Here is a 15,598-nt window from a genome sequence, read left to right on the forward strand (position 1 = left end):
AACCGTCCTGATGATGCCGAGTTCAATCCTGAAAAACTCTCCTTCTCCTTTCCCTTGCTCCCCCTCCTCCGTGTTTCTCCACAAGAGCTTAATCCATCTAACCAGCACCATATGTCCTGGAAGGCTGCTGGAAAACTCTGGAATCTACTTTCGCCTCTTTAACAATAGCATCTACACCAAAAAAAAAAAAAAAACAACCACGGAGCTCTGTCAAGTGGACGCTCGACCATTCAGCACTACAAAAGACAAAGTGGGTTTAGGGAGCGACTTCAAACTCCCAATCCAGACCTCATGCCTGTTGGACACATTGAATATTAGTCCTTTTAGCCTGCTGCAGAAAGTGGAGTCTATCAGTCTATGCACATGTAATTCACAAAGATTTTCAAATGCCAAATCAAGGGTGTGGTGTTGAGTGAGTGGTGTTGCTCCATTCTCTCTCGCTCCATTATCATAATGTGACGTTTCTTTTCGAATAGCTTTGGCTGTAAAACCATTTTTAAACCTCAGAAAAACAAGTTCATTTTACACATCTTTACTGAGTGTAGTCGAGGACGGAGATACGGAAGGGTGATTTAGAAATGAGAATATGAGAATAACATTAGTTAAATGCATTAAACTAATGGTTAGAACATTTCATATACATCCTAAAAAAAATTCAATACTTAAACCTTAATTATTATCAGTAATTCTTGACATAACTATAATATTTCATATATTTTATTAAATGTTAGGTTTTGCTAATAAGAACATTTTTAAAATTATTATTATTATTAAAATAACCCATGTGACCCATGAACTCTAATGCCACAAAACCTCACATTACTTTCATACTACCATGAGTCTTTGTCAACATTTTTTTTTAATTTCATCAACCAAAACTAAAATGGAAACTATTTCTTCAACTGAGTTATGATTTAGTTGAAAGACCAATACTTAACTATCCTTTAACACTGCACTAAAAGAAACAATATCTAACTGTGAAGCCCATTAAAAGAAAAACCTCAGCAACAAAAACATTTTTATAGAGATTCATACATGTGATCTGACTGATTAGTAACTCTAACTCTCTGGGTCATGTTTCTTTTTAGTACTTTGAGCCTCTTCAACCTTTTTTCTCTTTACAAATTCCTTCCTATCCACCAACATTTTCCATACTGGGAAAAATGTCCAAGACAAAATTAGACATGAAAGTGTGTGATAAGACCTCCTCTGTCAGATTCACTTACTCTTCCTATTACATATGAAATCAGACTTAAGCAACCTTTCCCGCCGGATTCCTTTTCCGTCGTTGCTTTTCCCCGATTTTGGCGGGACTCGTTAGTGTACTTTTTATGAGGAAACTTTAATCAAATGCTTTATTTGCTGAACACCACAAGCAGTATCCAGTTGCTGCTAACTGGAACAGCTCGTCGCCGCAGCATCAGAAAAACATACGTTTTTGCGCAGTACATCATAAAAAGTGTCATTAATATTCATCTAAGTATCATAAACCATTTTATGAATATCTCATAAATATTACACTTTTTGAAATATCTGTCAGCATCCGAGGCTACTTGTTTTAGCCATTATCTGTACCATTATTAATCCATGATCCCAATGAAGTCTTCAAGTGATGTCATTCATCAAGTTCTTATGGAGGAATAGACAGACAGACTTAGCCAGCTTTGAGTTGCTGTCCTTTCTGAACTACTACACATTCAAAGTACCTAAATGGATCATCAGCATAGACTAAAACGGCCTTTATTAAAAAGAAAGAGTTCTTTATGAACTTGATCAAATTCAGCAGAAATCCAAATGCACATACAGTTTTAACCACTATTTTCCAAAGCTCAAAATGGTTATATATGTTCTATATTTTTAAACAGTCCATTAAAAAAGTAAAACCCCAGGTGTGCTAAATATTACAGAAACACAAACTTTAAAAAAAACATTAGTGCTTACCATAAGTCCTGTTTCACCAGGCTGCCCTGGATCACCCTGTGGAAAATGGAAAGCAGACACTTAATACTCGACTTTTTGACGTGTTTAGGACATTTATGATAAAAATCTAAACTAAAAAATTTCAATTACCAGCAGCAAACCACGTTGAATGCAGTCCTATCATACCAGGTATGTAACAACGGCCATGCTGAGAACCAGTGCTTATCATTTTGCTCATACAACACTCATTTATCATGAAGCACCACCTGTGATTTTTTACTGCCTTTGTTCCACAGCCCTGTTCTGGTCTTTGCTTCAAGCCTGGCTCTTGGATGTCCGCCCAGGTCCCCCGGCAGAAATGAGATGTATGTCATGTCCAAATGACCATGCCAAAGTCAGCACTTGAACAGTATTCCTCCATTGGCCCTTTGTGACACAACCAGGACAAACTTTCCCACCCTGCTTCTAAAGGGATTTACAGCAGCAGAAATTATCCACCGCAGCAACAGAAGTTTTAATTCTTTGGATAAACGGCAACTGCATTTGGAAGCGCTAAAAACAATATTCATAAAAGCTTAGAAAGCATCGGCCAAACAAGGCTTAATATTTTTGCACCCCCACTGTGAGCTCAGCCAAGTCAATAAAGATCAGCTGGAGACCTTGGAAGGGCTTTTATGGACATAAATGAATATAATGAACATAATTGACAGGCTCTTTCTCTTCCTCCTTTCACTCACAGGCAGGGTTCACATAAATGATCACACAGCCACTGACAGAGTCAGACATGGAAAATATTAAGTCTAATGGAAACCTATCGAGTGAACATAAATGCCATACAGTGTCGCATCCCCTGATGTAAAAACATTAGGCAAATGAACTGCACTAAAGCACGTCAACTGCTCATTCTAAGTGTTTTTTCTTGGGGATGAACCCTTCTGGCCCTGACACAAATGAATATGTATGCTAAACACATTCCATTTGTTTTATCCCGAAAAATATGTACTTACATAAAATAGAGATAATATTCTGATCCTCTTCTAGAAAACCTACTAACAGTAAAGTTAGTAAGCTTTCAAAACAATGCATTAACAACATGAGAAAATCTAATATTGTGACGTACTCAAATCTTATCAAGAAAAAGAAAGACCTTAAGTGTTTTCTCTGACAAACCTAATTTTATGGGCTGTATGTAAAGCTTGCTAAATACAATACAACTGTCTTAAAGGACTCTTTGCTAAAGCAGATTTATTTAGCTTCCAACATAGGGCTGTCAGTCATGGAAACATGGCTTTTTTTTTTTTTTTTTTTTACAAAGCACGAACAAAGGGCCAAAAGGTCATGCACATTCAGCAGTTTTTCTGCTTCTGGATCTTAGGTGCATGATTTTTAAAGAATTAGCCCCTTGGTGGATGCTCCTTATATTAAGCCATTGCTGAGAATGTTTTGTTATTTCATATCAATAATTTGTCATTATTATTATTATCAAAATAAAATCCTAATATATCATTTTACTGTTCAAAATTTTACTGTAAGTTCAATACTCACTGGTAAACCAGGCACACCTCTAGGCCCATCTTTGCCAGTGTCCCCAGGAGGTCCTCTTGGCCCCGGGGGACCCGGTGGACCTGGAGGCCCAGGTGGTCCCGCCTGTCCTTGATCTCCCTGCGAGACAAAACAACAAACTCTAACAACATTTCACGATATACTGTTGGAGCCCCTAAAATGAGATCCACAAACAGGGCGATGAAGACGAGGGTAGGGAAGTGATCTAGAGTGGAGTGAAGGGCTGTCTCCATTCACAGCATGAAGTAATGTTGCATGTTGGAGCTGCCCAGTTACGGTTAATGAACAATAATAAAAGCAGCTGTAATTTGTATGATATACAGCTGTAATGTCCATTCTTTCCAATACATGCTACATGAATCTTTGTGAACATTTGTCAATGGAGAATTTTAATGATAAATGGAAAATATGCCAAAAATCTGTGGACAATTATTATACAGGATTATTAGAATCCCTATAAAACTATTCAAACTTGTAAAGAAAGGCTTTAAGTTGAGCCAGGAATGTATTTCATTTTCAGTTTATAAATAAAACCTGAAATTCCTAAGAGACATTTTATTATTTTTGAGTGTCAGAAGTATTAAAAGTCTACTGGGATAGGGCAGAAGGAAACGACACAGTAAGACTCTGGACAGTTGACAGGGAGACAAGTAAAGACACAGCCACTACCTTAATGAGCCGGCGCTTAATGAGCTGCTGGTCAGCGGAAAGAAAGCCATGATTGATCTTAGGGAAGACCATCTGAGCAGGTGTGTGAGGTCAAAAGGTCGTAGGTCAGAGTTGAGAGAAGGTTGAAGGAGGATGAATTCCAGAAGGAGAAGGAGAAGGAAGGCAAATGCAAAAAGAGACAGATTTGGTTAGACAGACTTCTGTTCACTAATCGTGTTTTAGTGCCTTCACACACGAGGGGAGAGATCCACACTTTTCCTGCACTGAGGTGGTTTTCTTCGGAAATCTGGGCTTAGTTTGTGCAGCCAGAGACTGTAATTACCGGGGGTGTTAGGACAAACAGTCCATGGAAAACTGGGAATATCTCCTCCTCTGTGAAAGCACCGTCACCGTCTTCTCTGTGCCTGCTGCTGAATCAGACCCCAGGAGCTGCACACACTGGCACCAGTCGGGTCAGACCTTTTCATGTCAACTTGATTACAAACCCTATGTCTTTCAATGTGTGCTTTATTGTGCTAGTGTCCATTGGTATTAAGTGGCTTCATCCTTCAGTGAAACAATGCTGAGAGCCAAATTGGTGGATTGAAGGATTTGTGGTGAACCATGGGAATGACTTTTATAAAAATATTTGCCATTTCAGGTCAGTGTAGACTTTTTCCTGCTGGAGTTCCTTCCATTCATCTGAGCATCAGCAGAGAAAAGCCAGACCTTGTCTTGGATTCAGGCTGCCTATTGTTGTTCCAGTCCGCAACATATTACTGGGCTATAAAAGGCCACCTTTGCTTTCAATGAGCGGCTTGGCATGTTGCATGGAACAGAAACATTTTGAGTATAAACCTTGGTAACAACAGTGTGGAAACGGATAAGGATCGACTGGTTTTGATAAATTAGACGCCCCCTCTCTTTTTTCTCTCTTTGTGTCTCATGTGCGGAGAAAAAAAAGGACAGGCAGTAGTGATTCAATCACTCTCAGTGTGTGCAGCAGAGCACAGGGGTCAGACTGAGCAGCGAGGATGCACCACCACCAACAAACCTTCATAGTCAGGATCTGATTGCTGTGCAAAGCAGCCAGTGTAGGGAGACCAGGCAATCCCTAAATGGACACACAGCAGAACGTGGCAGAACACACGCATGACATTCAAACACTGATAAACAAAAACGGATGGAGGAGGAGGAAGAAGAACAACAAGTAAATATACACGTGAGCTGTGTAAAACAGTACATATATCGATATATTTGTCGGTCAATGAGCACAAACCAACATCAAATATAAAGGGTTTATAAAGGTTTGATGTAGAAACATTTTATTATGACCTAAATGTAGCTTCATGAAGACTCTTTAGTACTTCTCTTAAGTACTTTAGTACTTATTGTATGGATTATTCTGAGTTGGGTGGAGCTCAAAGTAATCCATACAATAGACATCCACCTTAATACAGTCAATTGTTGTTAAATGTCTGTCAAGTAAAGATAGTTTTCATTAACATTTATAGCTATACAGCTAAAGAGAGTATCGGTCTCAGCATAACATTCAAATTTAAGGTACAAAATATTTCAGAGCAAAAGTTTATACTATAGTTTATACGTATATCCTCTGTTGCAGAAGCTAAAAGGGCAGATGTTAGTGTGTTTGTCTGTTACCAATGTCAGTGAGAGCACTGCCCAGTTAAATGGAAGAAGCCACACTACTTCCAAAGTCAGAAAGCACAAAATTAACTGACTGGAAATCTGGGATTTTTAAATCATTTTCATTCAACTCCATTAGACACAAACAAAGACAGCATCCACCGTGCAGCGTTCCACTAATGTGTAAAAGGTGGTCGCGGATGCTAGCAGGATCATCGTATCTCTGTTCCACTCTGTATTTGATTTTATAAAATCTACACTCCACATTCCTCTGCCAACTGTTTTAAGATTTGATTATTCTTGCCAAACACATCCTCATCCTAAAAGCCTCTTCCCTGCGATGCCCCAATGACAAACATATGCTAGACAGAAGCAAATAGTTTTCTTTATCATACAGACAGTTGGAAGATCCACCTCCTCACGGCATTTCAATAGCAGAGGTTATTAAACTTCTCTGACATATAGTGTAGTCAGACGGCGACAATAAAATGTTCCTTCAAAGCAACATGCAGCTTTCACCTTATAAATCATGTAAACATCAAGTTGTGTGGATTTATCCGGCCTACGGTTATTCTTCTTTCCTCTGGAAACTAAATCCACGAGCAGCAACCGCTTTTATTAAAGGGTGATGAAATCAGGATGGAGGGAAACAATGGCAACATATTTGCTTTGGCTATATGAAATTTAAACATTTGGTTTCCAAATACATATAATTTAAATTAAAAAAAAAAGAAAAAGTGTTACAAAGATACAAAGAGAGATGTTCATTTTACTGTTTCAAAATGGTTTACCATGGTTTACCATATAACACATGAAACAGACTAAAAAGTTGTATAAATTATAAACAAACATATAAATTGATTAGAAGTCTTACAGGATCTGATGTGCCCTATCCAAACACGGGTTTGCTCACATCCTTATGTTTTTTCAACTATAATTCAAAAAGCATGGTTCATTAAAACCACATGCTAATTTGATTATCTCTGCTGTGGAAAAGAGAAAGTGATACTGTTCACTGCAGACAATGGATGTGCTGTGTGTAAGTGGGACTGAAGTGCAAACACAAGCTATTGACGACTTCAAACATCCTGAAATACAGTCTTGAATATGGTCCGTGAGGGTGGGGGCGATGTGAACTAAAGCATAATTACTGTGTACTCGCCAAACCAAGTACCAGTACTGACGCCTCTTCACCTCTTGGTGTGCCGTGTATTTGGCACCTAGGCCTTCAGTGGCATCCTGCTTAAACAAATCCATATCTTAATAACTTCCTCATGTCTATAGAAATTCCCCATTTTCTATCTCAAATAATTAATAATTGAATTGTTTTATTTAAATGCCGGATTATAAAGATCAAAACTGAAAAATAAATATATATTAATCTATGTATCGCCTTCTGCAGTTCAGTCAGGGTATGCTACCCTGAAGGGTGTAAGATTTTCGAGGCATCAATTTTTGTGAATTGCTTTACATCTGCTATTGTTGGGTCTTGGCTAAACAGGAGACGAACAGAAGATAAAAAGCTTAAGTTTGTTTTTGATAGCGCTCACACTACAGTGCTTTTGTACTTGTTCATGTGGGAGAATGATAATGACATGGTGGCTGACACTTTGCTTTGTTTTGCATTTTTCCTCCATAACAGATTTAGGTTGTTTGGTTGAGGGTCTTATTGCAATGCATTTGCCGGCAGCAGGATGACTGCAACTGCTGCAAACTGCCAGATATGAGGACAATCAGTAACATCCGCTATAGCCCACCGGCCAAAAACAGTATCTCTCTGACCACACCAAGCACACATTAACATCTAGAGGAACGACAGGATGTGGCTTAGATACGTGGTGTGGATTACCAATGCTGTTTACAGATGGCTTTAATACTTTTAAAAGTGGACTAGAACATCCACTTGAAGCCTCAAGTTTGGCACTGGTGTGATACTTCAAATGAATGTCAAATGAAATTCATTGTGAGCCTCTCATCTCATGACTACAAGCTGAAACCCTCCCTTGTTCATGTCTAAAGATTCAAATGCTGGAAATTACATAACCACAGCCGTTATTTTGAAGAGCATTGGTAAATTGGTGGAAATCCCAAGATGTGAGAAAATGCACGGGACAAACAGGAGCGAATTTTGAAGAAATGTCAGGAATTTTGAAATGACCCAAGGATTCACCAACCTTTGGCTTGACAACTCTGGCTCCTACCATTCCTCAAACAGACCACACACCTTTCTCAGTGATGAAGCACATGGTCACCAACTGCCGTGCATTACATCCCATCAATGTGACTCGAAAGGTGGTCTAAGGTTTGTTCTTCGAGTTTGGCCATTTAATCATTTGTTGCTTGTATAACCTTTGACCCTTGGATACCACCATTGATGCTAAAGGTTGATAAACGATTGACCCCAAAGAGTTGAGGGTCTGGAAGGAAATCCTGCCCACCATGGGAAAATGCATGTTCCACTATTTTAACGAAATACATGCATGAGTAAACATGCAAATGTAGTCTGTGGGCTATTTAAATTATTCTATATTTAAATCTGCCCTTAATTGAAAGGTTTTGGCAGATGTTGTTGCATAGCAGATGTTTTTTTTGTTTTACATGCATGGTTGTTTACATATGGGTTTAACTGGCTGTCTGCATGTAGGCAGCAGTGGGCAGGAAGGGCTTCAGTCCTGGCCTAATAGCTAAATCCAAGGTCAGGCAGCACTTGTTCTCCATGCCTTAATTTATTAGGAAAATCCTTTAAGAGTGTCCCACTGCATTGACCTACTCATTTAATGTGCAAAGTCAATTTTCCGTTCTGCAGCGGTAATGTGATTCAGTGGTGAGACCCCAGATCTTTTCATGCCTCTGCATTTCCTCATATGTGACCGTGACTTCACATAAATGCTCTCCTTTTAAGGCACACTTTAGCAGTAACTGGAAATTAATGAAATGCTACCTTAAAAAGGACAGTCCATTTATTTACATTGTAAGACAAATAGGACCTGGTTAGGTCTCTGTTACAACTCTGTCAGCCACATGGCTGTTCCCAAAATATAAATCATTTAGCTGATAGAGACTGATGACTCCATTTCCTGGGTTAAAAGGGTACAAATTGTGGGCAAAAAAACCCGAGAAATTCTATCCAAAAGGGGGAAGGTTAAGTCTATTTAGTTCATCCAAGGACCAGAAGTATTTCATTTCCTAACTACAGCCAAAATCCAAAACTTTTCAAATCATCAAATATTTACTCAGTATATAAGCAAGCTGGAAATGCATTTGCAGATCTTGATAAATTGTGGAACTACTCAGGGTTTTGTTATCACTGGTAAACCTTTTTGAAACATTAGGTTTATTAAGAAGAGGGCACAAATCAGATTGGAGACGAAAGGTCACCCGTACTGACTGACTGAAATCATAAAATGTGCTTTGATGGTCATAACTGGCCTAGAAGATAGCTGACAAAGGCAATTGGCAAACATCTGGACAGGCGCCAGCACTGAACTGGAATCAGATCCAGGAGAGATACTGTAGCTGGCGTTCATTTGAGCAGACAGGCCCTGTGTTCTTGTGCCTTCTTATCCGTGTGCTCTAACCTTTACTTGATGTCTGCACTTCTGGAAATCAATTAGAGGTCTTTCAAGATGACTTAGAATCCCAACAATATGCACCCGGTGATGACGGCAGGCTAACAGATGACCCAGGTTAATGTGATATAGTTTAAACAAACCTGTAAACAAAGTCTGTCTTTCAAAGAAACTTCTTTTCAAACATTATTTGAGAAACACAAGGGCAACCCTTGTTTTCGGCTGGAGATAAAGTAATTCATTTCAGAGTTTGACAAGCACGAAAAAGCACTCCCGAAATCGCCATTTAAAAGCTACTCTTTGATAGAAATGTCAAACTACAGAGCTGGAAATGATTAAAAGCTCTGAATATGACATGTCACACTGACGAGTGAAGTGAATCACTGGTAATTATATATGCCGACCTAGTTGGCTTCCAATTATAACTCTGACTGAGCAGATTGCTTTTAATGGTTTGCTAATCTGGCGTTAATGTTCAGTTTAGGACTCCATGAAGAAGAAAAAAAAGTCTTTGCAGACTAAAAAATACACCCCCCGCCCCAGACTCCCAAGGTATATTGGGTATTTTCCAGCCGATTCTTGTTGCAGAAATAAGCGGTGTAGAAATGCTTATTGTATTTGGCCAGATGGGAGGAACACTATCCGCGGAATTTCATGCATCTCAAAACTTTTGCCCACAATTCTGCTGGGGAAGACAGACACACACACACAGTCACATTTGTCAGTTAATCAGAAGAAGGTGGGAGTAAACCACATACCCGTGGTCCCTGGTCGCCTTGATCCCCCTGCGGAAGGAAAGAAAAAGAGTTTGTCTTAAAACACAGCGGTTCAACACAGACGCACACATACAGATGGACACAGACACACGTACAGATGACGGTGCCATAAGGAGGGTAAAATCACTGAGACATAAGTCAGAACACATTAATAAAGGCCAATAATACAGGAACCCTCAGCAATTCGTTGTGGTTGTGAGCAGAATCACTTACGATAACAGGGATTGACATGGATTGGGTATGAAAGAGAGGAAGAGAGAGCAGCAGTGTGAGGTTTGGTGGGTTTGCTGGGGGCTGCGTGTTGGACCAACTGCTCTGCCAGGCCAGATTTAATGACCCAGAGATGCTTGGCTTTCAGCCATTTGGGGGGTAAGTCTCTGTGAAAGCAGCCTACTCCTGTGGCAGATAGCACTGGGTGTGAAACCAACCTGCAGGTTGAGGACTGTTGCCTCATCAGACTGGAGTCTATTTTTTAACAAGCAAACTGTAGGATAGTTCTTGTGTGAATTCAATGACAATTTCTTGTTTTTAGTCGACTTTATCTGGTCTTCTGGACTGAAGAAGAACACAGTTGTTTTACATTTGGTTTAACTGCATATTAAGTGGTGTACATGGGAGGCATGAACACGCATCTCATCAGGACGTTCTCCACAATTATCCTAATAGATGGTCAACAACCCTTTTAACATGGGTTTTGAAGTCACTTTTGTCCACCGTTGTAAAACGCCACAATAACACGCATGACGTCTGTGGGCAACGTCAGTCCACACCACACATTACATGAAGGAGAACTCATCGGTCATGTAACACAACACAGATGACAGAGGGCTTAATGCGGTCCAGTAAACAGGCTTACATCACTGCATATCTTTGTTTTCAAATAACAGAATAATCTGTTGAATAAAAACACTTGATTTTGGTTTAGGTTTTTGCAAAATAATTGTGTAAAAGGATTCTTTCAGCTTTCAAGTAGCATGTAAAAAGTATGGAGTATATTATACTACACAGATATTTGTCCTGCAGTCCTGTAAAGAGATGTTGTGGTTGAACTGCATGCTCTGCTGTTGTTTTATAGGGGAATGCTCAGAGTGAAACACAGTGTCCTAAACTTGAACTCTGGCCAAAACACACTGTCGTTCTGCTCTGAAAAGACAGAAAAAATAAAAACGTGACTAATAACGTCTCTACTGGTGTCTCCAGTAAAGACACTGTGTCTCTTGTCACTGTGTAACTGAGAGTTTTAATTTTTCAATAATCGCTACAGCAACATTGTAATTCTGTGGGACAAATTAAGGACTTCTTAACTATAACATTGATAAATGAATCACAAGACAATTAATGACGTCATTTATTCACTCACCTTTTCACCTTGTGGACCTGGAGGGCCCTGGAAAGAGGGTAAAAGAATGATTCAAAATTAATTCACCAAACAAATGACAGATCACATCAGTGGCTTCCAATATTTCTGGTGCTTTAATTCCATTTGGTCAGACATAATGCTAAAAGGATAATTGTGAACGACCAGAGTAAAAAAAAAAAAGAGTCATGTAACCAGAAAACAAAGCTAAACAAATGAGATTTTTTTCAGGAAGGCGCCAAAATCAGATTAACAAATCAGGCTTCGATGGAAACTAACATTGTGTGTTTTTTTTAAAGACCCTTTTGCCGTTTACCGTTACAGATTAAAATTTGCCGACGCAGAATGGGAACTGGTGTGTTAGACATTGTAGACAGCTCGGCTTATACAAACACACAATTTAAATGGAGGCCAAATCAAGTCCATGTTTACAGAGAGGATCACTTCCAGTAATCTCCAACCAAGTTTTTGGCAAGCACAATGTAAAAATGTGTCCCAAACAAGGAGGAACCAGGCAGCTTTGCATTCAGGGCCTGTCAATCCACAGGCAGGGGCTTCTGGGTGGGCCCCCTGAGAAAAGTTCATCATAGAGTGAGGCGGAGGTCTGGATGATGAGCTGTGCATCCACAGCGGACCCTGCAGCCTAATGAGCTTGTGTTCAAATATAGAACATTTAATACCACTGTACTCCAGTTTGCTGGGGTTTCTTTTGTCCCCTGAGGCTTAGCTTTTTGGAAAAATTGTATTAACAGAAAGTTCCACGCAAGTGCAGTTTTAGCTAGGAAACACACTGACCATCAACTTAGCGTTCATTTTAATAGGACTCTTGGGAAACGGAGGATTGTTTTGGCAGTATTATAGTCAACCTGTCACATACACTGCATATATTAGACAAAACAATCTTGTTTCTTTTTTTGTATTAGAGACAAAACAGGTCTTGTTTTCAAGACCAGATTTGTGTCGGATCTTATCTCCATCACACAGTTGCCAATTTTCAAACATGTTGTTCAGCTGTCACCTACATAAATAGCATAACGTCGCTGCTTTTCCAGAATTATGCTGGTCTGAGTCCAAAAATGTCAGACACTTGGAATAAAAGTTTGACACTAATCCACAGATTGATGGTATTAGGATAAGACCCCCGTTCCTGAAAGTCTGTGGACCAGTGACCCAGAGCAGCAGACGCTGCAGACACTGTCAGGCTCCCACTACATTGGCAGAGAATTAGAATATCGTCTAGAAGTGAAATGTTTCGGAGGTAGTTCAGCAAGTTTCTACAGCCAATATCTACCACAATGCTCTGGGGGAAGAGGGCTGCAGCCAGGTTTCTGCCTGCTCAATGCCTTTGGACATCATTTTTGATGCACCGTTAACTATCCGTAGCTGGTTGTTTATGTAGGCTAGCACATGTGTTCCCAACTGGATCTTTTAGGCCCACTTTTCCTTGTTCATGTCACTGTAACCTGCAGAACAAGCACATTTAGTAGCATTTATTTAAATAAGAGACACGTATTACATCCTCCACAGGCCTGAATGGAGCAAAAGTAATAATAGGAAATGTTACTTTGACACGGCTAAGAAGGTGGTCCCACTTCTCACCTGACTGGCCATAAAAAGAGTCAAAACACACTTGTAAACACAAGAAAATGGGCTATTATAAAAGTGATGTTTCCAATTGCAGTGCCCTGGGGGGTAATAACGGGGGCAGCCTTTTGGAATCAAATGTGACTTTTACTTCTGCAATGACGCAGAAGCATTCCACTGTGGCTAAATATGTTTCCAGTGTGTTTCTGAGAAGAGGTGGCAGGTAAAGGAAATCAGTGCAGACTTGTGTTCGGTTGGAAAATTATCTTTTCGACAATGGGTGCTTAATGACAAGGTATAATTGCGCTGTGTGAATGCTGGAACAAAGGTTTGCATAAACACACCTGCTGCAGATTTTAGCATGAGGCACCAGACAGTTTTAGCTTACAGGGGGAGAACAGCATGACTGAACAAAGGGGCATCGTTCATTAGTAAAGAACAGGGCGTTTGCAACGGATGGAATTCATTGTCACTGTTTCAAAGAGACGCAGCAGCTGAGGAGAATTTGATTGGAACTTTCATCAAAAGAGGAAAATCAGTTTGCTCGTGAAGAAATCATAATTTTATCTCCCTGCTACGGAAAGAACGACTCATGTAGAAAAGGAAATGTGTGTGTGTTTCCAGGAAATTTCATGTCTGCACACTTGCTTTACAAGTCTAGTTTTAACATTTAGTGATTTATCGTTTAAAATATTTTTTTGGGTAGCCTTTAGTTGTAGTTTTGTCACTCTGAAGTTAACAAGACTTCAGTTAAACACTGCAGATGATTCAGATTGGCCATGTCAGACATGGTTACATGTAAACATGAACATGAAACAGCTCATCACCCCTACAGTCTTATGCATCTCACACTCTCAGCTACTCATAAAGCATGTGGAAATGATTTCTTTGCACAGACTGCACCTGCTCATTAAACTGCCAATCATTTGCACATCACGTAGGGCACACAGCATCTGCAGGAGCTCTTCCAAACCAGTTTAGGCGAGTACAGCGCGTACCTTTTATGAAGACTATTAAAATACCCCCCTGCAAAGACCGTTTCAAAGGCACGTACTGTACTACAGTAGAGCTGCCCTCGGTGTCTATTTGTTAAGGGGTCTGCGCCGTTTTGTAGCCTCGCTCTGCCCCAAGGAAGTTTTCTAATCAGCACCTGTGTATGATTAGTTTTCAAAAAAATGTTTTACTGCTTCTGCACTGGCTTTATTTCAAAAGCAGCCCTCCAGCAGGTGCTCGGCAGATCATCAGCCTCTTTCTGTTTGATCAGGCTGAAACACACTGCGTCAGGACGTTTATGCGTTAGAGAAGCGTCATCAACACATTAATATTGCTATAATACCTGACGCTTTTGTAGTCAGATGAATAGAAAAATAGATTTACACTAACAGAGAGCCATAATTTATACATTCACTTTGCACCTAAATCAACAGATGATTGTATCAACAAATAGATTTGTTGATATTTACTTAAAGAAATTGTTTTTTCCCAATAAATAATTAAATAGTTTGTAATTAACAGAAGTTTCCAGCAGCATCTAGGCAACAACTGTAGGCATTTAATAAAAGTAATTCATTTATTTACTCCACATCAGGTCTGTCTAGGGAAAGGTAAAAACTAAATTTGACACTGTAATATAATAATAATGTTTCACCTGTGTGGCATGGATAACAACTGTTTTTACATGTTATAATGCATAAATGTAACATACTATTTGTGCAGCTTATTTATGGCTCTTCTGTTGTCTTCTTTGTTACTCTTGTCTCCGATAGTTTACACTCTTTTCATTACTAATTACCCCAGCATTTCATCAAATCTGTGGACAAACTACGGTGGCTTGTCGGAGCTAAAATAAACTTCGGCTTGTCAGTGTTATTTTAAAATAAGGATTGATTCCTAAGTTGAAAACTAAAATGAGAATGGCCTTCATCGTCTGGATAAAAAGATCCTGTTCCTGTCTTTTTGTCTAATGATGGGCTGTCTTAGGAAGTATATAAAGACTTCATATGACCTTTGGCTTATGCTTATGTATGTCTCAGTCTAAGTAATCAGAAAATGTATCTTCTGTAATGACCTGGATGAACTGTTGATGTAAAAAAGAGGGAGGAAATCCCTGCCCGCTCTGAAATAGAGATATGGAGAAACAAAGGAATAAAGAAAAATCTATGCAGAAATATAAAAAAAGAAAAAGGAAGCTTTGGCCAAATCCACTGGCAGGCATGAGAAAAATGCAATTAAAGATTAATATTGTTGTAGACTTGAATCAATATGACAAGAAAAAGCAGATCCAATTGTTTTTATGACACATGCTCATACTTTATATATTCTATTGATAAAAAAGATCATATTCTAAACCAAAAAATTTATTTTATTTCTTGATCCAAGACAACTTTGGTGAAACAAATTCACTGACCAACCTGGTCAAAAAATTCTTTGCCACTTTGCTGTGAAAATAATAACCTGGAGCTTTCGGTGCAGATAATTACTGATTTGAAGAACAAATACTTTGTTTTCAGCTCACCAAAGACGACTACACACTA

General features: G+C 39.2%; 1 protein-coding gene across 5 annotated transcripts in view; it reads right to left on the minus strand.

The window, feature by feature from the left end:
• The window catches only part of col25a1 (collagen type XXV alpha 1 chain), a 129,634-nt gene that overhangs the window by 35,564 nt on the left and 78,472 nt on the right, over positions 1-15,598 (minus strand). For 3 of the 5 annotated variants that reach the window (XM_025062607.1, XM_025062595.1, XM_025062605.1), the window contains exons 5-10: positions 11,484-11,510; positions 10,106-10,132; positions 5,186-5,245; positions 4,153-4,224; positions 3,466-3,582; positions 1,942-1,977 (exon numbers count right to left, since the gene is read on the minus strand). In XM_025062607.1, coding sequence (XP_024918375.1) covers positions 1,942-1,977; positions 3,466-3,582; positions 4,153-4,224; positions 5,186-5,245; positions 10,106-10,132; positions 11,484-11,510 — 339 coding nt within the window. The remainder of the gene's footprint in view (positions 1-1,941; positions 1,978-3,465; positions 3,583-4,152; positions 4,225-5,185; positions 5,246-10,105; positions 10,133-11,483; positions 11,511-15,598) is intronic. The other 2 variants (XM_025062601.1, XM_017035024.2) reach the window with 2 other exon arrangements.

This window comes from Cynoglossus semilaevis, chromosome 1, assembly GCF_000523025.1.
Source record: "Cynoglossus semilaevis isolate Cse_v1.0 chromosome 1, Cse_v1.0, whole genome shotgun sequence".
NCBI lineage: Eukaryota > Metazoa > Chordata > Actinopteri > Pleuronectiformes > Cynoglossidae > Cynoglossus > Cynoglossus semilaevis.